The 25216-nt window shown below is 55.3% G+C and overlaps 1 protein-coding gene across 1 annotated transcript in view; it reads left to right on the top strand.

Annotated features, from left to right (window-relative positions):
- ABCC3 (ATP binding cassette subfamily C member 3) overlaps positions 1-25216 on the top strand; it is a 49355-nt gene continuing 24139 nt past the window's right edge. The window contains 18 exon segments of the mRNA XM_058560676.1: positions 1-162; positions 164-289; positions 12651-12827; positions 13186-13311; positions 13531-13668; positions 14521-14646; positions 14877-14938; positions 15660-15791; positions 17023-17214; positions 20598-20775; positions 20873-21034; positions 21579-21671; positions 22892-23095; positions 23204-23350; positions 23739-23826; positions 24279-24345; positions 24570-24696; positions 24778-24954. Of these exon segments, the coding sequence (XP_058416659.1) occupies positions 1-162; positions 164-289; positions 12651-12827; positions 13186-13311; positions 13531-13668; positions 14521-14646; positions 14877-14938; positions 15660-15791; positions 17023-17214; positions 20598-20775; positions 20873-21034; positions 21579-21671; positions 22892-23095; positions 23204-23350; positions 23739-23826; positions 24279-24345; positions 24570-24696; positions 24778-24954 (2484 nt within the window).

Below are 25216 nucleotides of genomic sequence, written 5' to 3'. Positions count from 1 at the left end.
ATGTCACTGTGTCAGTGTCCCCCACCCTTGTCCCTAAGTCCCTCCCGGAGCTGCCGTTTCAGGGAGGCGCTGTCGCAATTCGCGGGGAGGCGAGAATTCATCCCAAAGGCCCTGGGAGTAGGATTCGGCGGGGCGGGGCCGGGGCGGAGCGCGGGGCGCGGAGGCGGCTCCCGGCGCTGCTCGGCTCTGTCCCGGGCTGGGTAGGCGACCGCGCTTGCCTTCCTCGCCGCGGCGCTTCGGCCCCATGGACGCGCTGTGCGGCTCCGGGGAGCTCGGCTCCAAGTTCTGGGTAAGGAGGTGTCCCGGGACCGTGGGCGCGCACCGGTGAGCCCCTGAGACGGCCGCGGGGAGGGGGCGATGCGACGCCAGGAGGGGTTCTGGCGCGCCACCCAGAGCCGGTCCCTCGCGGCGTCCGGGACCTGCCCTGACCTCTCGGCTGCATGGAGGAGCCAGGGAAGGCGAGGCACAAGACTCCTCGAGGGCGCAATGGGTGGCATCCCGAAATCGAAGGTGCCCCCACTTGCCGCCTCGCCCCAGTCCCTCTCTGGGGCTGACTCGCAGGGTGCTGAAGGGGCATTTCCCCATTAGCTACGTTCCTGATGACACTTCAGCGCCTGCGCCATGGACTAGGGCTCAGTTGTGCAACCCCCCACCAGCCCCGGGGGCCCAGGGCATCCAGAGCTCCTGTTCAACCTGTTACTTTGGGAGGCTGGTCCCCGCTGGGCTCTGCCCTTCTTGAAAACGGTCCTTGCCACCCTTTTTTCTCCTGGCAAGAGCCACTGGAGAGCAGGCGATCCTCACTGCCCTGGCCTCAGGAGGGAGAGGCAGACCTCACTCTGGCAACAGGCCCTTACAGGTGCAGGATATCAGGATTCCCTGGTTGAACTTGCTTTTGTTACAGATGAGGGAAGGGAGGTCCAGAAAAAGGAAAAGAATTGCTCAAATCACCAGTTGGAAGAAAGCAAAGCTGGACTAGAAAAGCAGGCCTTTTGACTCACACACCAAATCTCTTTCTAAGACATCAGGCTGCTTTTCAGACTGCTGACCCCAGTTCCCCGCACAGTTCAGGTGCACTAAGTGTAGACAGCCCGAGAGCTTTCTTACAGCTTTCAAAACCTATTCACAGCAGCTCCCTTGATCTTCATTGCAGCTCTGGGAGGCAAGTGGTGGTGTGTCTCCATTTTACAGATGGGCTCAGATTAAAGGGGCTTGTCTGTAGTCATCCAGTGGATACCTGGATAGGCTGGTCTCAAATCCAGGGCCTCTGAATCCCAACCTCTAAATCTTTTTCCCATTTCAAGTATTTGTACATATGTGCCTGGTGTGTGTATGCTCAGTGTGTGTTTTCCATGGGTGTGTGCTTGTGTGGGTGCGTGTGCATGTGTGTACATAAGTGTGTATATACAGTCAGGAGCCCTGCTCTTAGGCTGTGTTTGGGATGGGCTGAGGGGATTACATGGATTTTTGAAACTTGGGGCAATGGAGTATCTGTAAAAAAGTACTTTGGGGATCTCTATTTTTGGGGGGTGATCTTTTTCTCTGGGTCACTAAAGGGTTAATCCTAGATGGTATAACTTCTTTGCAGCTTCCCCTCTTGCCCGGCCCCACAGAAACCCCGTCTGTCATCCAGCCTGGACTGGTCACTTGTCACCAGAGTCCAGAGGTAGCCCCTTTGGCCTATGAGTATATATCCTTTCCCTGCACACTTGAGCCTGGCTGCTGTGGCCATGGCGTGGTCATCGTGTCTACGGTGGCCAGGCAGAGGACTTGCAAATCAAGGGAGCAATTGTGCCCAAGCCTTGAGTGTAAGGGCTCCTGTTCCTGGGTGGACAGTTAACCCTGAGAGCTTAGGATTATACAGAGAGAAGCTTCGAGGAACTTGGAGTTAGGGAACTCAGGACTCCCTTCTTGTTCCAAGCTTAAAGATCCTCTGGCTCTACCCTTCCGTGATGTTGCGGAATCCAAGATTGTCAGCCCTTGGGGGCTTGGAGCAGCTAGCCCAGCCCCTCATTACAGAGCTGGGGAAACTGAGGGCCAGGGAGGGAATGGACTTGTCCAGGTCATACGACAATCAGTTGCAGCGTGCTGGATTGGGAAGCTGGACCCCTGAGATGTGGTTCCAACTCTGCCATTGCCTGACTGTGCCCCTACCTTTGGGCTTCTGGGCCCCTGGTCCCCGAACTTCTTGCTGCTAATGAGCTGTATGTACCTCCTCGGAGGACCTCAGGGTCGTGGGAACCAGCTCATCTATATTCGGTATCTATAGTGGGGTCTCTGCTTGGTTACCTCAAATGGCAAGGGAACTGACTACTCCTCATCCTCATCCCGATCTCTAAACACCCTCCATCTTCCACATTTTTTTTTTTTTAATTTTTTGTAAGGAAGATTAGCCCTGGGCTAACATCCATGCACATCTTCCTCTACTTTATATGGGACGCCGCCATGGCATGGCTTGACAAGTGGTGCGTCAGTCCACGCCCGGGATCTGAACCTGCGAACCCCAAGGCCGCCGAAGCGGAGCATGCGAACTTAACCACTACACCACAGGGCCGGCCTCACATTATCTTCTTGGCTCCTGAAAGCTGTTCCAGGCTGCACCCAGCGTGGTTGGTGACTGGGGTGGGGTGGGGAGAAAGCAGGAAGGTTCCCAGCTCTTCCTCATCCTCCAAGCATTGGCAGAACTAAGACAAGGGAGGGTCTGAGGCTCTAGCTCAGTTACACAAAAGGGGACTCAGTTGTGGTGGGCTATTTTGCATCTCATTTGCGTTGTATATTATTCAGGTACACCTGCCCTGAACCTTTTATCTGAGGGGCTTGTGGGTGATCCACCTTGTAGGAAGTACCTGAGCCTGGAGTGAAAAGGTGGGGGCGGTGAGGGGCATGGTTCAGTCCCCTGGGCCACTCATTTACTCTACCAAGCCTTTTCACTAACTTATCCTCACAGTCTCAGTTCCCCCCCCCCCCGTGAAATGGGGAAATAACCCCTCTCCTACCACCAACAATCACGAGATTGTTGTGGAGATCAGATGACACAGGGAATGTGAAACAATTTTGAGAACTAAAAAGCTCTGAGTGACAGGTCCTGATACTCCTGGAAAGAGGAGGGAAGAGAAAGGGAAATGAGGTTAGAAGAGGGTGTTAGATCTGGGAAGACCTACAAGAAAGGGGCTGGCAGGGCTGTTGGGCCAGGGGCTCCCACTTCAGCTGTTTGCTGGGGAGTTTGTGGCTGAATCCATCAGCCTCAGCCCTGGCTAAATCTGAGGGTAGGAGGCCCGAGAGTACCCCTGACCCCTTAGACTCACACACAGTGTGCACCGGGTGAATCATTTATCGCTTTCTTTGACTCTGTCTCTCACCTCTACCTACCTTGGCGGGTTACCAACGTCTCTGAGCGTGCCTTGGGAGTTTCCATGAAAATACGTTTCAAAAGAATGAGCTATGGGAGCCGGCCCGGTGGTGCAAGTGGTTAAGTGCGCTCGTTCCGCTGCAGCGGCCCGGGGTTTGCCAGTTCGGATCCCAGGCACGCACCGAGGCACCACTTGTCGAGCCATGCTGTGGCTGCATCCCATATAAAGTGGAGGAAGGTGGGCACGGATGTTAGCCCAGGGCCAGTCTTCCTCAGCAAAAAGAGGAGGATTGGCAGATGTTAGCTCAGGGCTGATCATCCTCACAAAAAAAAAAAAAGAATGAGCTATGGCCAAACTGCCTAGGCCAGAGATGCCCCTGGAACAAAGGAGGTGGTGGTGTCCCTCTGCTGAGTCCCATTGTCCCCTGCCTGAAGGATTACTCTCTGTTCTGAGCAGTGGAGGGAGAGGAGCACCCAGGTGGTGAGGAGTACACAGAGGAGGGCCTGGGGCCGTTTACCCTCAGGACGTCTTGACCTGTTTGCAGTGTTAGCCTTGATCTAATGGCCCCAGGAAGCTCCTGGGAGGCTGATGTTGGCTCAGAAATCCAAAAGTACTGACGATGAGAGTGGTCCAAAGATGGCACTGATTGCCTGGGAAGTAGTGAGCTCCCCATCACTGGGGGTGTGCAAGCACATGGTTAGGGACCACTTGGTGGGGATGCTGGAGAGAGGATTCAAGCCAAGGAAAGAGGTGGGGTCCCACCCTCAAATTCTGTGATCAACTGGGAAGAGAGAAGCTGTGGCCAAGGGGAGATTTCCCAGTTCCTCCTCTGAGCTTTCCAGACTCCTCTTTCCCTTTAAATTCTCTCCCTACTTTAGACATGGAGTTGACCTCGTAGCAGCTCTTGGTAGAGGTCGGTGGGTCTCTCACTGGTTGGGCGCCAGCACCTTCACTGTTCCCTTGGCTGTTTACCCACCCTAGGGAGGGGCAAAGCCCTAGTCCCTTGGAGGTGCAGCTCCCTGTGTCTCCTGCTCTGTTCCAGCTAGTCCCATTCTGTCACTCACTAGCTGTGTGACTTTGGGCAAATCACTCACCGTGTCTGGGCTCCAGCTGGGTTTACGTGGGCTCTGGGGCCCCGTTCAGGTCTAGTTGCCCAGTGCTGATTCTGGGAGGCTGAACCTCAGGCTGGGGGCCCAAGGTCATAATTGAGGCCTCTGAGCTTTGGGGCTCCTGGGTGTCAGGGTCTTCCTGGGCTTCCTCCTAGGGCGTTGGCCAACATGAGTAGGCAGCCGCCAGAACATATGTGTAATGGTTGAGGCTCTGATTTCAATATGCTTTGACTCTCAGATGAAGACACTTACACGCAAAGCTGTGGCTGAAGTAGGCAGGTGGCGGGGAGGAGGGCACCCCTCAGCCTACTGGGCACCAAAACGTCCCCCGAGAATCCCCTCCTTCCATCCCAGCTAGAGGCAGCAAAGCTGGTGCTGGATGGCTGTGACCTCTGAGTTCCTGGCTCCTGGTGGCAGAATTTGGTCCCCTGTGGCCATGAATGGTGGGGGCGGTGGGGGGCATGGTTCAGGCCCCTCTGGGCCACTCATTTACTCTACCCAGGCTTTTCGCTAGCTTATCCTCACAGCCTCAGTTTCCCCCCCTGTGAAATGGGGAAAAACTCCAACTCCCACGACCCTGAACCATCTGGGCTGCTCCTGTGTACCTGGTCCTGTGCTGGGAGCTGGAGGGTGTGGGGAGGAGAGGAGAGCAGTGGGAGCAGGGCCTGGTGTCTGTCACTTCTCCCCAGCCCTGCTGCTCCCCCGTGACCCCTGGACCTGGGTGTCACGAGCTGGAGACCTAGGGAAGGAAGTGAGTCAGGGAAGTGGCATTTGGGAGGGAACTTTGGCAAACCCTCCTGCTGACCCCCCAGACCAGCCGGGTCTTGGAGCACCGGGCTAGCCCCCAGAGAGGGAGGTCCCAGCAGAACCTGCCAGCTGACCTACCCAGGAGGCAGGGTCAGAGTGCCTGGGCTGTGTCCGCCCCTCCCCAGGGAGGCTGTCCCTGGGGTGACAGGTGGGGCAGGATCCCTGGGAGGGGGTGAGGCTGGGTGTGCCACTGCTGGGAGGCTCTCCCCTCCCCCATGGGCAGCTGTTCCTCTGCCACGGCTGGGTCCAGGAGGTGGAGCCGAGGGGGCGGCTCATGGGGGCCTAACCTTTGGATTGGATTTCTCCTTCCAACTGGATATTCAGGTTTCTAGTCCCGTGGATCCCTGAACCCCAGCAAGTCTGTTGCCCGGTGAGGGCAGCCCCTTCCCCTCGGCTCTGTGAGAAGAGGTGATTCCGGGGCGGGCTGCGTGGCTGAAAGGAGTTGTTTAATGTCTCAGGTGGTCTGAAGTGTTCTATCCCTAAGGTCGATGTCATGTGGGAGCCCTACAGGGTGTAGAGGCAATGCAGTGGAACTGGGACCTGGACTCTGAAGTAGACTGCCTGGGTTCAAATCCCGGCGTCATCTCGTGTGAACTGGGGCCCGTCACTGTCTGTGGGTCTCAGCTTGTATGAACATTAAATGATAATCCTAGAACACAGTGGTGCTCAATTAGCCAAGCTGTTGTTGGCTGGCATGGCCCCTTTCAGAAGCGGATGGGCCAGCCGGGCCTCTGAGCCATAGACGGGCCGCACGGCCAGGCTTTGTCCCCCCGCCCCCAGGCCCTTCCAGAGGCTGCTGTTTCAGCCCTGGTGGGTCAGTGAGCGTGACCGGGGATCTGAGCGTGCCCTTGCCCTTCCTGTCCCTCCGTTTCTGCTGAGATAAATGAACTTGTTAGTTGATCCCTTCTCCCCACCACGCAGGATTAAGGAAGTAATTACTCTTCTCAAGACAGAGGCTGTCAGCAAGCCTGCAGCCCCAGGGGCCTGGGAAGTCCGTCACAGAGCTGTGGCCCAGCGGGGCAGAGGGCTCCGGGGTTCTCCCTCCCCTGTCCCCTGCTTGGGTCTACAGGGATTTCAGCCTTGGTGCCCACGAAGGGGCCTCTGTCGTGCGGTCCATTCTGGGTGCCAGACCTTATCGGCCCCATCCAGCTGTTTAATCACATCATTAAGGAAGCGGTTGTTGCTGTGGAAACTGTGTGGGCGACAGCGGGGGAGGGGCTGTGGGCCCAGCTCCCAGCCCAGCCCAGCCTAGTCGGTGCTCTTCAGAATGGGAAGGGGGGGCAGTGGTTTGAGAAGGGACTATCCATCCTGCCTCTTGGGGTTGCAGGGAGTATCATGGGGTCCAGGAAAGGACCTCCACCCACCCCGTTCTTTACACTTAACCTCGTTTGGGTCAGAGACCCCCTTGTGCGCCAAGGACCAGCAGAGAGAGAGCAAACTGTGCTCCTGGGCATGCAGCTGCAGAAGCTGGGCTTCAGGGGCCGGCCCCGTGGCGTAACGGTTAAGTGCACGCGCTCCGCTGTGGCGGCGTCCCACATAAAGTGGAGGAAGATCGGCACGGATGTTAGCCCAGGGCCAGTCTTCCTCAGCAAAAAGAGGAGGGTTGGCATGGATGTTAGCTCAGGGCTGATCTTCCTCACAAAAAAATAAAAATAATAAAAAAGAAGCTGGGCTTCAGAGAATACCCTTCATTCATTCATTCTTTTGTTCGACAAATGCATATGCGTGTTGCGCTGTCCCCGGTACTAGTCTGGGCAGTGGGGAATACCCTGGTCAACAGAACTAACAAACCTGCCCTCGTGGAGCATATATTTCAGTGGCAGGAAACAGAAACAATAAATATGATAACTCAATTATAGAGTATGCTAGAAGGTGATAAGGCCTATGGGAAAAATAGGACAGGTTAAGAAGGATGGGGGTGCAGGGACAGGGTGGGGGTAGGAGTGAATTACAATTTTAATTAGGAAGGTCAGGGTGGACGTCCATGAGATGAGATCTGAGCAAAAACTTGGGGGCGGGGGGGTGGCCATAATGAGGTCTTGAGGGCCACATGGGGACTTTGGTGAAATGGAGGGCCCTTGGCAGGTTGTAATCAGAGGAGTGACATGGTCGCGTGGTCTGACTTAGATTTCATAAAGATCTGCCTCTAGCTGCTGTGCTGGAAAAGACTGCCTGGGCAGGTGGCAGGGGTGCAAGCAGGAAGACTGGTGAGGGGGCTGCGGCAAGAATCCAGGTGAGTGAGTGCAGTGGAGAGAGGTGGTTGGATTCTGGATATATGAGGGAGAACCAGATGAAGTTGCCTTTTTGTACATAAGAACACTGAATGTAGCACTTTCATAGAGTTCAGCCTGTAATTTGAAGGTAGAGGGGACAGGATTTGCTAAGGGTTGGATGTAGGGTGTGAGAGAAAGAGAGGGGGTTCTTGTGGCCACTCCCCTCTTGCCTCAAAGAGCCGTGCCACCGACTTGCACCGCCCCGTGTGGTGATTCCCTGCTGTGCTCTCAAATTTGGGCTCTCGTTCCCGCTACACGCACACTCCCTGTCAGTCAATGACTAGACCATATCTGGGCTGCTCCTGCGTGCCTGGGCCTGTGCTGGGATTTGGAAGGTGGGGAGGAGAGGAGAACAATAGGAGCAGGGCCCGGGGTCTGTCTTCAAGGGCTCATGTTGCTGTAGGAGAGGGTGTGTTCACAGGTCTGGGTCCAGGTGGCACGGGCAGGGGAGAAACCCCAGCTTAGCGTCACAAGGCCAGAGTGCTCGTCCCAGCTCCCTCCTGCCAGGGGTCCTGCCAGGACAGGTGGAGCCGGCTTTCTCTTTTGCACACAGTCCTAATAGTGCTCATCCTTTCTACTTCTGGAAGTTGTTCTGAATCAACAACTGGATAATGACCATGTAAGTGCCATAATAAAATGCCACTAAAACGTAAGGGGCCTTTATCGCTCTCGGGTAACAGTCACCTGGCTGCCAAGGCCATGCAAGATAAAGCAAGGAGAAACCCCGTCAGAGGCTACGGTGCCCCAGAAAGGCTTCCTGTAGGAGGTGAGGCTCAGGCTGTGCCCAGAGAGGTGGGACATGCACGCCAGGCCTGGAGGCCCAGTGGTCTGAGTTAGGGGTGGCCTCAGGCAGGCTGTCTGGATGGCAACTAAGTGCATGGCATTAGTCACACATCACTTAATGACAGGGTTACATTCTGAGAAATGCACCATTAGGAGATTTCATCGTTGTGTGAACATCATAGAGTGTATTTACACAAACTAGATGGTGTAGCCTACTACACACCTAGGCTATATGGTCCTCATCTTAGGGGACCACCGTTGTATATATGGTCTGTCGTTGACCAAAACGTCACTATATGGCACGTGACTGTAATGGGCTCACTGAGTTTAAAGCTGGGTGGGGCTGCCCAGTGTCAGTAGAATGGATAAATCCATGGGTCCGTTCACACCATGGATCACCATGCAGAAGTGAAGGGGGAGTGTCCTCATTCACACTCAACCCCAAGGATGACACCCACACACACAGTGTTCAGTGGAAGAAGCCAGATGTGCAAGATACATACCGTACAATTTCCTTTATAGGAGGATCCAAATGGGCGAAATTAATCCACGTTGTTAGAAGTCAGGATGGCATTCTCCTGGAGTGAGCAGTGGCTGGGAGGGGGGCATAAGAGGGGGTTTCTGGGTGCCAGCATGTTCTCTTCTTGATTTGAACGCTGGTTACACAGATGTGTTCAGTGTGTGAAAATTCATTGAGGTGTATACTTACGATGTGTGCACTTTTCCGTAAGTGTATTATACTTGAATAAGAAATGTTTCACAAAGGAAAAAGATGTGGGCTGAGGCTGGATTAGCTGTGTCTGCCTCTCCTCTCCCTGGGGCACCTGACCAGGCCTAGTGGGGTACCCAGCTCTGTGACCCAGTGCCCAGCCCTGGGCCAGTATGCCGGGTGCTCAGCAAGAATCTGTGAGTCCTCAGCTCACATTGCTTGAGCAACTACTGAATACAGGGCTCTAGAATACGAGATGTACGTGGTACAACCTCTGCCCACCAGGGCTTGGGTGAAATGCCCCAAAGCAGCATGTCCCTGGACTGCACGCTTCCCAAAGGCAGGGACAGGTGTGCCCCAGGTGCGCCCAGCCCACTGCGTGACGCACAGCAGGCCCTCACCAAAGCATCAGCAAGGGGAAGACCCACGCTCAGAAAGGTGCTGACGTCAGAGGAGGAAGGGGGTGCCGGATGGAAGAGGTGGGTCCTAAGGCGGGCCCACCACAGCTTCCCTGTGGTTGTTGAGATTTTGACAAGCGGAAGAAAGAGGGGCCCCGCTGAGCAAAGGTGTAGGAGGGGGACTCTCCAAGCAGATGCTGGGAGAAGTGCGTTTGGCAGGAGGGAAGGAGTGGTGGGAAGGAGTGGTGGGAAGGGAGGTGGAAAGAGAAGCCTGTGGGATGCTTGACGCGGCTCCGTGAGCAGCAGGAGCCACTGCGGATGTGTGGGCAGCGGGCAGGGGCACCAAGCCGCATTTCAGGAAGAGTCATCTCGCGGCAGTGGGCAGGGGCACTGGAGGACAGAGGGCTGACCCGGATGGGATTAAAGAGTGAAAGTCGGCTGAGGAAAGGGAAGCAGGGTGTGCACTCCACGAAATATTTTCTGAAGATGGGAGAACTCAAGTGCGTAGATAGTTCAACAGTTCATGTAGATAGAAATTAAAGGCCAGCTGGGGACCTTGAATGCCATAGTAACATGCTTGGACTTTGTCTTCTGGGCAGTAGGGAGCCACTGAAGGTTTAGAGGGAGGGTGTAAGATTATCCTTTTGTTCATTCATCCATTTATTCAACAATTGTTTAACTTATTTAAGCAAATTTTTATGGAGCACCTACTATGCCTTAGGCACTGTTTAGGTACTTAGGATATATCAACAAATGAAATAAAGATTCTTTCCTTCAAGAAATTTACATGGCAGCAGGAAGAGATGAGAGAAAACATAATAAACTAGTAAATTATATCGCATATTAGAAGGTGACACATGCTATAGAGAAATGAAAAAGCAGGGCCAGCCACCGTGGCCTAGTGATTAGGTTCAGCGCGCTCCACTTTGGCAGCCCAGGTTTCGTTCCCAGGCGCGGACCTACACCACTCCTCTATCCATGGCTGTGCTGTGGCAGTGGCTCACATACAAAATAGAGGAAGATTGGCAACAGAGGCAAATCTTCCTCAGCAAAAAAAAAAAAGGAAATGAAAAAGCAGAAAAGGGTAAGGAGAGTGGATCGGGAATGCTGGGGGGGTGCAGGTGGCAATATTAAACAGGGTGGTCAGAGAAGGCCTCACTGAGAAAGGAAGACTTAAGGATGTCTGAGGGAGGAGTGCTTCAGGCAGAAGAAACAGCAGGTGCAAAGGCCCTGAGGCAGGAATGTGCCTGGTGTGTTCAGGAACAGCAAGGAGGCCATTGGCTGGAGTGTTGCAGGAGAGGCAGTGAGAGAAGTCACAGGTTGGTGGGAAGGGACACTGCGCAGGTCCTCACAGGCTCCTGTAGGGTATGTAAAGTGGAGCTGTCCAGTCGGCAGTTGGATACAGAGTTGGGGATTTGGAGGGTGGTGGGCTGGAGAGAGAAACATGGGAGTCTTTGGCATGTAGATGAGACTGGATAAGATTGCCCAGGAGGTGAGTGCAGATGGAGAAGACTACAGAGAAAAGGAAAGGACTGAGCCCTGGGGCACTCCGGTGCCAAGGGGGGAACCAGCGAAGAAACTTAGAAGGAAAGACCAGGGAGGAAGGGGAAGACCAGGAGAGTGTGGGCAGTGAGTTGGGCCCCTAGGGCATGGAAGGGAAGAGACCAGAACCCCAGGGAAATTGCTTAGGAAGAGGTGAGGACCTGGGCTAGTATGATGGCTGAGGGGCCAGGTGAGAGGGACCATGTGGGAGATGTTATCATCCCATTGTTACCCTTGAAGAAAGCAAGGCCCAGAGAGATGTTCTCTGTTAATTCTCTCTTAATAACAGAGAATAATAACAGTAACAATAACAATAATAACAGAATATTATTTAACAAAAGCCTGGGTTGTTTCTACCTTGGAAGGATAAGGGAGCTCAAGTAGAGAGGACATAAGAGAGGTACAGCCTCGCCTTCCAAAACAGGAGAAAATAGTGATGATCAAATAGTGGTAAATCAAAATAATAGTAAAAGCAAATTGCTTAAAAATATGGAAGTAGATACCAGAACAAAGTTAGCATATTTGAACATATTTATCCCCGGGAAATGGAATGAGGGATGGGGAGTGATGAGGCAGGATACCATTTTCTTTTCCACAGTTCGACTTTTTAAATTATGTGCATGCATAACTTCGACAAAAGTAAAAATGATAATTCCTTAAATTGGCATTTAGAAGGTGAGGGGTTATATCCTCCGGTGTTAACAGTTGTCTCTAGGTGGATGGGATTGTGAATGGGTTTTTTTTTTTTTTAACTTATTTATATTTTCTGAGCTTTCTGTAAAGAATGTCTAATACTTTGCAAGAAGGGAAAAAAAGATTAGTTCATTGGTGACCTTGGAGGAAACAATCTCAGTAAAATATGCGTTTGAATGTATTCTCCCGTCTCTTTCTAAGAAAGTTCTTCAGTAGAGTTATATTCAAAGACAAGAGGGGATCTTGTCTGGACTCAGTGGTTCTCCAGGACCCCAGGCTGTCAGTGCTAGAACCAGGACCGTCTCACGCAGACCAGGATGGCTGGTTGCCCTAGGCTTTGTGATTTGCAAAGCGCTTTCCACATCCCCTTGCTTCTTTGAGCTCACACATACCCGGTGAGGTAGGTGGGGCAGGAGATGGCCTCTCCCACTTTAAAGGAGAGACAACTAAAGCTCAGAGAAGCTCCCTCTTCCTTTCCTGGGAGAAGCTTCGGGAGGAAGTGGGCTCTTCAACCATGTGCATAAATTGCTTTGATAAAATAAAAAATTAATTAAAAAAAAAAAAAGGGTGGAAATCTAGAATGCCAGAAAGCAGATCAGTGGTTGCCTGGGAGGGGTGGGCTGCAGAAGGGAACCTGTGGGATCATGGAAATATTCTATATCTTTATTGTGGCTGTGGTTTTGCAAGTGTGTACAGTTGTCAAACTCATTGGATTGTGCACTTTAAATGGGTGCAGTTTATTGTACTTAAATTATACCTCAATTAGAGAGAGAGAGAGAATATGAGGAAATGGGGCAATCACGGCCTCCTCGGAAAGCTCACACTCGGAACGACACCTGCCCATTTGCACACTTAGCCTCCTTCATCTTCAAATACCTTCCGACCCCCATCACGCATGGAGCGTCTCTCTGGCCCAGCCAGCACGCTCTAGGGAGAGTCCAGTTCTGCGGGATGCTGCCACTGTGCTGAATTGTTCTCTCTGTCCCCAGGACTCCAATCTGTCCGTGCACACAGACAACCCGGACCTCACTCCCTGCTTCCAGAACTCCCTGCTGGCCTGGGTCCCCTGCATCTACCTGTGGGTCACCCTCCCCTGCTACCTGTTATACCTGCAGCACCACCATCAAGGCTACATCATCCTCTCCCCCCTCTCCAGGCTCAAGACGGTCAGGGGCTCGGGGCTCTCCTGCGGGTGGGCCTGGGACCTGTGGGGTCTCCTTATAGTGAATCCCTTCCCCTACTCTCAGTGGCTGGACTGGGTCCCCCAGCCCCACCTGCCCTGCACTCTGGGCCATGGCAGCCTGCCAATTGGGTCTGCAGCCAAGAGATATTCCCTGCTTGGAGAAGTTCAAGCAAGTTCTTCAGCAACACTCTCCCCACCCTCGAGAAGCTTCCAGCCAGTGCCCAGCCAGCCCTCAGGGCCAGGCCCCAGGAGAGTCTGGTGGCTTCAGAAGCAAAGCCCCTCCCCACTGGGGCAGTCCCTACCTTTGGGGATGGAGACTCCAACATGTGCCCTGTCTGTAGGCCTTGGGTGTCCTGCTGTGGTGCGTCTCCTGGGCTGACCTCTTCTACTCCTTCCATGGCCTGGTCCACGGCTGGGCCCCTGCCCCGGTCTTCTTTGTCACCCCCTTGGTGGTGGGGGTCACCATGGTCAGTGTGGGGCCCAGGAAGCTTATGGGGGAGGGTCTCCAGTGGGTTGTGGGATTGTGACGGGGGAGCCACGGGCTCTGAGGAGAAGGCTGGACACCTAGGCAGTGGGAAGAGGATGGAGGTGACCTCAGAAACATCTGGCCACATGGGGTGTGGAGGAAGGGAGGCAGGTCCAGACATGTGTGCTCTGGCCGGGCCTCCCCTGTCCTCCCTGCACAGCTGCTGGCCACGCTGCTGATCCAGTACGAGCGGCTGCGGGGGGTGCAGTCCTCAGGGGTCCTCATCATCTTCTGGTTCCTGTGTGTGGTCTGTGGCATCATCCCCTTCCGCTCCAAGATCCTTTCTGCCTTGGCCAAGGTAAGGGGGAAGAAGGGAACCTGCCAGGCACGTTCTCCCTCAGGGGTGACCTCAGGGCTCAAGGTCATTGCTGGGTCCCAGGCTCCGCCCCTCTGTCCCTCCCCACCTCCCAGGGCCCCTCTGCTGTTCAGTCCTCTGTGTTACTCCCTCCTGGCTGCATCTCTGCCAGGAAGCAGACTGGGGGTGGGGGTGAGGGCCAGTGCAACCCAGGGGATGGAGCAAGACGCAGCCGTTGTTAGATGTCCGTGGGAGTGTGGGGGCTCTTCTGTAGCCTCCACCGGCACCACCACCAAGTGCAGTGTCTGACAGGAGCATCCACCAGTGTCTGTGTGACGAACAGGTGTATGCAGACATGCATGGATTGTTCTGGCTTCCCTGGAAGTCCCATTATCTTGTCTTCCCTTTCTTCCCACCTTCCTCAGTTCCTGGCCTTCCTCTTCATCTTTGGTGGTGGGGGTGGGGGTGATGGGGTGGTGGTAGGAACACTGGGCATCAATCCAGCGTCTCCCCATTTCTCCATCTCAAGGGGAGGCAGTCAAGCGTGGCAGTAAGAGCACAGGCTCGGAATGATCCACTTATTCTGTGCGATCTTGGGCCAGTTGCTTTGCCTTTCGGAGCCTCGTTTCCTCCATTGCAAACCGGGTGTCATAAGGTTTCCCACCTGTAGAGAGAGGGCTGGTGTAGGTGAGGTGCTTGGCACGATGCGGGGCAAGTCCTCACTGAACAGCAGCCCCCTTATCGCCCCTCCCCTCTTGCAGAACCCTCTGGGAGGGGGAGCCGTGTGCCCCTCGGGTGCCACCTCCTACCCCAGAGGAACCCGACCTTCTGATGCCCCGCCCCGTCCTCCCCCAGGGCGAGATCTCAGACCCCTTTCGCTTCACCACCTTCTACGTCCAGTTCGCCCTGGTGCTCTTTGCTCTCGTCCTGTCCTGCTTCAGGGAGAAGCCGCCGCTTTTCTCCCCAAAAGATGTTGACCCTGTGAGTTTTCTATGGAGGCCGGGTGGTAGTGGGAGTTCCACAGCCCACTCTTCAGTCCAGCCCTTAACGACATCGCCCATCCTTTCTGGTTCCTTCCATCTCCATGTCATCTCCACAGTGTGCTGACCGGGGCTTGGAGCAGGAAGGAACAGGCCCCTCCTCCCTCTACTCTGCCTTGAGAGGGTGGTGGGCACTCCTGATTTCTCCCATCCCACCCTCTCACCTTCTAGAACCCCTGCCCAGAGGCCAGCGCTGGCTTCCTCTCCCGCCTGTGTTTCTGGTGGTTCACAAAGTGAGTTGGCTCTTCCTCCAGCCTGGGCCTGAGGGAGGGGGAGATGGGGCTGAGAAGGAGGAGGGAGAGCCGGCTGGAAGTTCAGGGGCCTGAGAAGTTGGGCCTGGCTGGCCTCCCCACCCCAAACCCCTGCACCTGCGGGCATGGGGCAGGCGAGGCTGGGGAAACCTATCTGTTTGGCCTGGGGGCTGAGCGCAGAGGCCGGACCTGGCCCAGCTCCTATCCCAGGCCACAGGCCAGCCCTGCCTCTGGCAGGCTGTGGGGACAGGCTCAGGGGCTGGAGGCAGCCTGTAATTAGTTCCCAGCTCTCCTGTCTGGGATAAGCTTGTAGCTTGTCATTTCCTCGGCCGCCCCTCAGAGCAGCCTGAGCAAGATAATTGTGTCTGTGACCTGAGTAAGGGCTCATTAACCACGCTGCTCTGAGGAGGCACCTGGACTGCAGCTCCATCCACCTGGCCTTGTCCTCGCCCAGGGCCTCAGCCAGCGTGGATTTCATCACCAGGGCGCAGGGGTCAGTGGCACATCTGGAGAGGAGTGGGGGAAGGGGCTGAGATAGGAACTTGGGGTGGGAGGCAGTGACCTCCAGCCTGTTCACTGTGGGAATAAAGGAGACACCTCCCTTGACCCCAGCACCTTAGGGAGACCCTCCTCTCTGGAGACCCTGGTCCCCAGCTCCAGGCTGCTAAATTCTGACCCCATGTGGGGCTGCCTGCTGCCCTAGGATGGCCATCCTCGGCTACCGGCGCCCCCTGGAGGATCGGGACCTCTGGTCCCTGAACAAGGAGGACCGCTCGGAGAAGGTGGTGGAGAGGCTGCTCAAGGCGTGGAACAAGCAGCAGAAGGGGGCAGCGCGGTGAGGCCCTCCAGGGTTCCCCTTGCCCCTCCACCCCAGCCCCTTCATGCACCCCAAGTCTCCTGCAGAGGGGGTCGATAGATCTGGGGTGATCACATGTCTGGGGGTGGGGAGAAGAGCAGGTGCAGGTGGTCCTGGGATGGGACACTCAGGCCTGGGTGGGACCAGCTCTCCCCAGTTCTACTGAGGCCGGAGAATGGCTGCCACTTTCGTAGCTCTTACTCTGTCCCAGGCACGGCCCTAAGTGTGTAGATTAACTCAATCAATCCCCAACAGCCCTACAGTGTAAGTTCTATTGTCCCCGTGTTACAGATGGGGACACTGAGGCACAGAGGTTTAATGACGCACCCAAGGTCCCCTAGTTGGTAGTGGGCAGAGCTGGAATCCATCCCACACTTACCACTGCACTACCCTGCCTGACTTGAAGGGTAGATTCCAGGGACTTCCCTCAGGAGGAGAAGGGGCCGAGGGAAGATGGTTGAGGCTGGCCCCTCTTCTCAATCCTGCCTCCTCCTGTCTGGAGCAGGGACTAGAGGAGATGACCCTCCGGCTGAGGGACCTTCCCACTGGCAGCCTCCGGTCCAGGACCCAGAAACCTTTCTCTGGCCAACTGCCCAGCCGAGGGAGCTGGGGCTCCTTCCCTACCCGCTTCTGACCCCAGGACTGAACCCCCTTCCCTCCCACCCACAACTCGGGGCCCGGGGCTCAGTGCTTGTTCAGCCAGAGCCCCCGATTGCCAACAGGCTGTTGGAGGAGCCAGGGGCTTGGGCTTGATCTGCAGTGTCTTGGCTTTCGTGGCTTGGAGCCTCTGGGAAGACCTAAGGGCCCCCAGTCTGCCTACTGCACCCCCTTTCTGTCCTCCCTGCCACCCCACCCCTCCCTGCTCGGCTCCCCAGTGACTAGGCCGCTAGCCATCCCTGACCATGTGTCCCTTCCGTGTCAGCATGCTCCCTGGAGCCAGCCCTGGGGAGGCAGGGGGAGGCCCGGGGGCTGGGAATTGCTGTGTCCATAGACCTGTTCCTGGACCAGCAGTTAGAGCGCCCGTCATATGCCCTCTAGCACCTGAACACAGAGACCTCTAGGGAAGTAGCTGTGACGTCATGTTGTCCGCTCCCTCCCACTTCCGAGAGTCAAGAAAGCAGCTCCACACTCCTCCCCACTCCTCCCCAGCACTTGGCTTCCTGGGCGCAGGTGCCCGTTCCTACCCGCTGCTCCTTCCTCCCCGGGCCAGACACAAGCCTGAGGCGGCATCTGGGAAGACAGTCTCCAGTGAGGATGAAGTGCTGCTGGGGGCCCGGCCCAGGCCCCCGGAGCCCTCCTTCCTGAAGGCCCTGCTGGCCACCTTTGGGCCCAGCCTCCTCATCGGCACATGCTTCAAGCTGATCCAGGACCTGCTCGCCTTCGTCAATCCACAGCTGCTCAGGTCTCACCACACTCTTTCTTGCTGCAACCCTTCCCTGGGCTGGGGGGCTGCCTGCCTGTCCCTCAGGTCTGAGCCCAGAGGAAGGGATAACATGGAGTGAAAAGAACCCCAGACCGAGAACTGAAGGGGCTGTCCCCACTCTCTGTGGGAGCTTTGGCAAGTGGCAATGCCTCTGCACCTCAGTTTCCCCATTCACATTCAGCTTCTATTTACCTGGTACATACTACGTGCCAGGCACACGGGTGGATGTGTTAACAAACATTCTCTCTTGAAATCCTGCCAATGATCCTACAGAGATGTGCCCCTATTCCCATTTTACAAATGAAGAAGCTGGAAAACTAAAAGCTAAAAAAAATGAGGAAGCAGAAACTCAGAGAGGTAAAGTGACTTGCCTGAGGGCACACAGCTGGTAAAGTTGGATTTGAGTCCAGGGCTCTGCTGCAATCCGTCATCCGTCACGTGAAGAGCTTGGACTAGTAGGACTCTCAAATGAGGGAGTGGGGAGGAGAGCTGCCTGGCAGCTGAGCCCCCGATCCCTTGTGCCTCCATTCATGCATGCATTCATGCACTCATCCATGCGTTCATTCAAAAGACACCTATTGAGCCCCCAGGGTACCAGAATGGTGCTAGACAGTACGATACAGAAGTAAATAAGATATGATCTTAAAGTCTTGTGGGAGAAGCCAACGTGTAAATCCAGTACATTGCAGGCAGAGGTGTACTCGGGTGTCTGGAAAACCCCAGGAGGGGCAGGGAAACCAGCAGGGTACACTTGCCAGCTAAGGAGGTTATCAAGTTTGGAAGGACAAGCAGGCATTAGTTAACTAGGTGAGGAAGGAGGGGAAAGTGCAGCCCAGGCAAAGTCACAAAGACCTGAGGCAGCATGACTCCAGAACTCCAGGTGTTTCTGAATGCTGGAGGAGAGGGTGACCAGAGGGAGGGGCAGAAAAACAAAGAGAGCGAGAGAGCTCAGGAAATCCTTGAAGGATTTGAGGGGCCGGCCCCGTGGCTTAGCAGTTAAGTGCGCTTGCTCCGCTACTGGCGGCCTGGGTTCAGACCCAGGGCGCGCACTGACACACTGCTTCTCTGGCCATGCCGAGGCCGCGTCCCACGTACAGCAACTAGAAGGATGTGCAACTACGACATACAACTATCTACTGGGGCTTTGGGGAGAAAAAGGGAAAAAAAGGAGGAGGATTGGCAATAGATATTAGCTCAGGGCCGGTCTTCCTCAGCAAAAAGAGGAGGATTGGCATGGATGTCAGCTCAGGGCTGATCTTCCTCACCAAAAAAAAAAAGATTTGAAGCCGGGCTGTGTGTAGGGAGTGCGGGGGAAGGGGCACCTGGTTTGCATTTTGGAAGAATCCCTCTGCCTGTAGTATGCGGGATGTAGGGCAGAGTGGCCAGATGGAAGTGGGCAAACCAGGTCAGAGGAGAGTCCCACCCAGGAATGAGATAGGAGTCAGGAGCTAATCAGAGATGAGTGTGTGCACCAGGAAGAGGGAGCAGTCAAGGGTGACCTGGGTTCTGGCCTGGGTGACTGGAGGGTGACAGATCTTTTGCTGAGAGGATGAAGTCAGCGGGAGAAGGGGGCTGGGCACAGTGATGAGTTGAGTCTCGGCCACGTGGGGCCCCCCCAGGGGAGATTCCTAGCTAGCTGGAGGTCACCTTTTCAGAGCCACCAGGTGGAAGCCCGGGGGCCCATATCTGTGGCTAAGCTTTCCCAGAGAGTTCATGTAGAGGCCGCAGACAGGACTCTAGGGAATTCTGACAGGTGAGGGCTGAGAAGAAGACTGGGGCCAGAGCTGGGAAAAGAACAGAGAGCGTAGAGAGTGTTGAAGAGTGAGAGGTGGGGGGCGTGGCCTCCAGGGAAGCATGTTGGCCAGTAAGATAGAGCCTGAGGAAGGCAACATGGAGTTTGTCAGTGACTGCCAAGAATAGAGACTGAGACAGAGGGGAAGGGCTTGAGAGCAGGGGGTCTGCAGTGGAAACAGGCCATGGAGGTCTAGAAACTTCCATAAAGAAAGGTGTATTAGTTTCCCGTAGCTGCCGTAACAAATCACCACAAACTAGGTGGCTTAAAACAACAGAAATTTATTGTCTCACAGTTTTGGAGGGCAGAAGTCTGAAATCAAGGTGTCGCCGGGGCTGCTTCCTTCTAGAGGCTCTGAATGAGAATCTGTTCCATGCTTCCTAGCTTCTGGTAGTTGCTGGCAACCCATGGCATTCCTAAGCTTGTAGATGCATCACTCCAATCTCTGCCTCCATCTTCCCATGCTGTTTTCCACTGTGTGTGTGTTTGCATCTGTGTCTCTGTGTACAAATTTCCCTCTCCTTTCTCTTATAAAGACACCAATAACTGGATTAGGGCCCACTCTACTCCACTATGACCTCATCTTAATTTGATTACATCTGCAAAGACTCTATTGCCAAATAAGGTCAGATTGGCAGGTATGAGAGGTTAGGACTTGAACGTATCTTTCTGGGAGACAACTCAACCCACAGCAGGAGAGGCCTGGCTTCAACTATGACGGTAGCTCCGTGAGGTCGAGGGGAGGTCTGTCCCAACGTGGAAGAGACTTGGTCCTGTCAGTAGGTGAAGGTACAGGGTTGCCAGTGGAGATGAAGACACTGAAGCTGAGGAGAAAGGAGGGCACCGATGGAGCGTGTTCCTCAGGAGGCAGATGGGATCCAGGGCTCAGGGGGCAGGATCAGGTTCAGAAGATACATGGACATCTCCTCTCCTGGGGCAAGAGAAAAGGAAGAGGGGCAGTGTTTGGAGGGAAGTTTGAGGTTGGCAGGGAGTTCTCTGTGGGTGGTTGAATGGGAAAACTTAAGTGGGTGACTGCTGAGAGGGGTGGGCAGTGGGGACAGGTCAGAAGGGAAGAGAAGAGAAGCGAAGAGGGCTGTGGGAGGAGGTGGATTAGGGCCGCACTGGGGGCTGCTGATGTCGGAGAGGGTGGATTTGAGGGGCAAGAGTCTGTGTAGTCATGCGGTGGGCCTTAGAGCCCTCAGGAGCCCAGGAGAAGGTGCGGGAAAGTCTAATCGATGGACACAGGGCATTTCTCCCTGCCTTGTGATCCAAGGAGGAAAGGAAGGCAGGCTGGTGAGGCTGGTGGTGATAGAAGGCGTGGACGGCGGGGACCACAGTAGATGAGAAAGGAGGTAAAGGCAGAAGGGAGCAAGGATGGAGGGTTGTGATCTGGAGGCAGCACTGAGCTGAGTCCCCTGGGCCTGGGCAGGTGGGGAGGGCCAGCGGGCCCCACCTGAGAGGTTTCAGAGGCGGGGGCAGAGAGGAGGCTGAGGGAGAAAGGGGAGGGCAGCAGTAGACAGAGCAGCGGAGCGAGCCCTGCCCCCCTCATGCCTCTCTCCTCCTCTTGCAGCATCCTGATCAGATTTATTTCAAACCCCATGGCCCCCGCCTGGTGGGGCTTCCTGGTGGCTGGGCTGATGTTCGTGTGCTCCGTGATGCAGACTCTGATCCTACACCAGTATTGCCAGTGCATCTTTGTCATGGGGTTGAGGATTCGTACGGCAGTTGTAGGCGTCATCTACAGGAAGGTCAGCTGGAGCAGGGTGTGGAGGGCTGGGGAGGTGGCCCAGGGGTGCTTTGGAGAGGCTCGCGGGTCCAGTCCACCATGCTGCTGTCCACCTGCAGGCTCTGATCATCACTAATTCAGTCAAACGTGAGTCCACTGTGGGAGAAATTGTCAACCTCATGTCAGTGGACGCCCAGCGCCTCATGGAAGTTGCCCCCTTCCTCAACCTGCTGTGGTCAGCACCCGTGCAGATCATCCTGGCAATCTACTTCCTCTGGCAGGTGACTCTTGAACCCCGACCTCTGCCCACTTCTGCTGATCTTGACCTTGCTGAGAAGGGACAAGAGAGAGTTCTGGGTCAGCAGAGGGGCTGCATAACGGACACAAGAGCTTCCCTGGATATTAGGGTGGGGGACAGGACTGCAAGGATGCTTGTGTCTGCTACCCAGTCTTTCCAGCGTATGCGATTATCCTTCTCAAAGAACCCAGGGGGGGAAAGAGGGACTTTGAGGCAGGGTGGGTGTGACTCTGGCTGTCATTGTCTGTCTGTATTTGCCTTCCTGTGTGTCTGGACCCCTTCTATGTCTTCCCGTTTGTCTCTATCTGTTGTCATTATCTGATGGCGGTTGCTTCTGCAAATGTTTTCGTCATTGGCTTCATCTGTATGTTTGCTTTTCGCTGTCTATCTGTTTGGCTGACCACCATCATTTGCTTCCTGCCCATCTCCACGTTTCAGGTCAATAGGCCTTTGTTTGTCTGTCGGGTTCTGTCTGCATACTGTGGTTATCTATCCGTCTGTCTTAAATATCCACTATGTCTCCTCAGAACCTGGGGCCCTCCGTCCTGGCTGGAGTTGCTCTTATGGTCTTGCTGATCCCACTCAATGGAGCTTTGGCCATGAAGATTCGTACTTTCCAGGTGCGTGCTATCAGACCTGCCAGGTGCCTGGGGAAGGGCATTCACTAACCTGGGGCCTCCCAACTACCTGGCTTACTGAGTATGGATGGCTACAAGCCCCTTTCTCAAACCTTAGCTCACTCTATCTTCACAAAAACCCTGAGGGGGTGTTAGAAACACTCTCATTTTGCAGCTGAGGAACCAAGGCCCAGAGAGATTATGGTAGTCCAGAATCAGGCAGAGCTGGGACTCAAACCTGCATCTTCTGGTCTAATGAGCGTTTCTCCCACCACACTGTGCTGAGTGTAAATAGCCATTCATTCAGTCCTTTCTTTGCAAACGTTTATTGAAGTCTTCAGTAGCTCCCCATTGCACATAGAAGAAATGACAAACTCCCTAGGACCACCCGCCAGACCCCTGCTCACCTTGCAAGCCCTTACCCCCTGGGGTACGGCCAAGTTTCATCCAGTCTGGCCTTCTATCTTTTCTCCAAAGCACCAAGCTCTGCGTGCCTCTGGGCCACCACACACACTGTTCCCTGGAATGCACTTCATCCCTTCCTTGTTTGCCCAACTCCTCTTCCTTCACCTCCCAGCATAAACTTTGATTTCCCAGTCCCCACTCCGTTATTCTCTCACAGAATCCTGTTGTTTCCCTTTGAGTATACATACTAATTCGTTAAGTATTTATCCAGGGAATTGTCTGCTTCCTATCTGCCTCCCCCATCAGACTGTCAGCTTCCTGGTGGCATGGGCCTTGTTTGAGTTGTTCATCATTATCTGCCCCACGTCTAGCACATAGTAGGCCCTCAGTAAATGGGGGTTGAATGGATAATTAATTTGGCGTGCCGCCCTCTGGGTTAGAGTCTGGGGGAACAAAGAGAAATAAGCGATCTACACCTTTGGGAGGCTCACAGTCTAACTGGGGAAGCACACATGCACAGGGATCGCCGTGGGAATGAAAGGAAAGGACAACAAGCCTTAGAAACCCAGGGAAGGGGCAGAGGATGCTGCCTGGGAGGGTCAGTGACAAGGCACTGAGATTGGAGCTGGATTTTGTCACACAGAGGAGGGGGGAGGCTCAGGAGAGGGGGAGGCCAGGCTGGCTGGCAGGGAGGAGGGAGGAAGAAGGGTGAACAGTCCAGACGCCTGCAGTGGAGGCGAGTACATGGAAGGTACCAGCCCCTGTGGGCAGAGGTCTGGGGAGGCGAGCGGGACGTGACACCACCACTCTTTCCACAGGTAAAGCAAATGAAATTCAAGGACTCGCGCACCAAGCTGATGAGTGAGATCCTGAGTGGCATCAAGGTGCTGAAGCTGTATGCCTGGGAGCCCAGCTTCCAGAAACAGGTGGAGGGCATCCGGCAGGACGAGCTCCGGCTGCTGCGCAAGGCCGCCTACTTCCACGCCGTATCTACCTTCATCTGGACCTGCACCCCCTTCCTGGTGAGGCTCTCCCACTGGGCCTGGCCCCCTGCCTCCCACTGGCCTGGCCAGCCCAGGCCTCTGGTCCCAGCAGACTCCACTCTGACACCCATCCTCCCCACTCCCCAGGTGACCCTGATCACCCTGGGGACATACGTGTCTGTGGATGTGAACAACGTGCTGGACGCTGAGAAGGCCTTTGTGACCATATCCCTGTTTAATATCTTAAAGATGCCCCTCAACATGCTGCCCCAGTTAATCAGCCTCATGGCCCAGGTAACCCCGGGGTAGGGCTGGGGTTCTGCTGGAATTAGGGCAAGTTGTTGGGGTCATTTAGGGTCAAGGGGTAATCCAAGAGAGTTACTGGAATGGGAGGGGGTGCCATTTGACATTAAGAAGAATTGTTCAAAGCTGAATGAGGTCATTAGAATTAGGGGTCATTTGAGGTCATGTGGGTCCCTGGAAACCTGAGTTCTGGAGACAGCCTCCTCTTACCAACCTGGATCCTGTCTTCGGCAGTGGAAGCCAGGGAAGACTCAGTCGTGGGAGGGGCCTCAGCACTGGTATCTGGGTCCTCAGGGGCCCCACCTCGCCCAGCAAGTTGGGGGCCAGCAAGGGTGGGAGGGAGTGGGGGCCTCCAGGGCTGACTCACACCCTCCTGCAGACCAGTGTGTCTCTGAAACGGATCCAGCATTTCCTGAGCCAAGATGAACTTGACCCCAAGTGTGTGGAAAGAAAGACCATCACCCCAGGTCCAGACACCCTCTACCTGGGCTGCCCTCTCCCCAGCTCCGGCTCCAGAAAACCCTCTGTTCCAAGCTTTAACCTTTTCTCTCGTGGCCCCCTTTACTTCTTCATCTTTTCACATCTGCTTCAACGCTATGCCCCACTGTCTCCCTCTTCGAAGCTCTCTGCTCTCCTCCTCTCCATGCCTCCCCAGGTATCCCCCTCTCTCTTTCCTTCCCTAGGGCTCCCCCCACCCGTGCCCAGAACTTCTTGCCCCTTCCCTTGCCCCCCAAGCTTCTCTGCCTTCTCCCTTGGCCCTTCCCCCAGAGCTCCCCATACCTCTCTCCCCTTGCCCTCCCCCAGGGATCCCCTCCGCCTTGCCCAGGCTTCCCGCCCCCTCCTCCTCTTCCTCCCACCCTTCCCTGCCTGCTTCTCCATCCCCTGGGCCCCCTGACCCTGTACACTTTGGTCCTCCCAGGCCATGCCATCACCATACACAATGGCACCTTCACCTGGGCCCAGGACCTGCCCCCCATCCTGCACAGGTACCAGTTTTTCCCATCCCTTCTCAGCTATCTAAGTGGGCAAAGGTCAGAAGAATTGCAGAACCCCTGCCTCACCCCCTAGTCTTTGGCCTGGAAAGCAGGAAGAGCCTCAGCTTGCCAAGGTGGTGTCTGGAAGAGAGGGGGGTTTGGGTCTTTGGGTAGAAGGTTGGGGACCAAAAACCTGATTCCTGTCTCTGACTGGCTCCTGGGCTCCTTGCCCCCAGCTTAAACATCCAAGTGCCAAAAGGGGCACTGGTGGCCGTGGTGGGGCCCGTGGGCTGTGGGAAGTCCTCCCTGGTGTCTGCCCTGCTGGGAGAGATGGAGAAGCTGGAAGGCAAGGTGCATGTGAAGGTGAGAGCGGTGGGGACTCCTGGGAAGGGGAGCTGGGCCTGGCCTTGGGCAAACCCTGAGGTAAGCTCCTCCTGTGGCCAGGGCTCCGTGGCTTATGTGCCCCAGCAGGCATGGATCCAGAACTGCACTCTCCAGGAAAACGTGCTGTTTGGCCAAGCCCTGGACCCCAAGCGCTACCAACGGGCCCTGGAGGCCTGTGCCCTGCTAGCCGACCTGGAGGTGCTACCTGGCAGGGACCAGACGGAGATTGGAGAGAAGGTACAGGGTTCCCTCCCATCCCCTGGGGAGTTGGCACATACAGCTGCCTACCTCAGCCCAGCCGGGGTCCATGTGTTCGTTCATTCCTTCACACATTCATGTAATGTCACGCCCAGCTCTGTGCTAGGCACTGGGGAAACAGATCTGTCACTGGGGGAGGCTGGCTTTGCACCGGTAGGGACTGTAGAATGTCCTGGGGGCCAGGCTGAAGGCCTGTGTGGGATACAGGGAGGGCACTGAGGGGGGAGTCTGCATAAGGGAA

This window comes from Diceros bicornis, chromosome 18, assembly GCF_020826845.1.
Source record: "Diceros bicornis minor isolate mBicDic1 chromosome 18, mDicBic1.mat.cur, whole genome shotgun sequence".
In the NCBI taxonomy this organism is placed as follows: domain Eukaryota; kingdom Metazoa; phylum Chordata; class Mammalia; order Perissodactyla; family Rhinocerotidae; genus Diceros; species Diceros bicornis.
The sequence above is the reverse complement of the archived record's forward strand: the minus strand, read 5'-3'. Positions and strand labels throughout refer to the sequence as shown.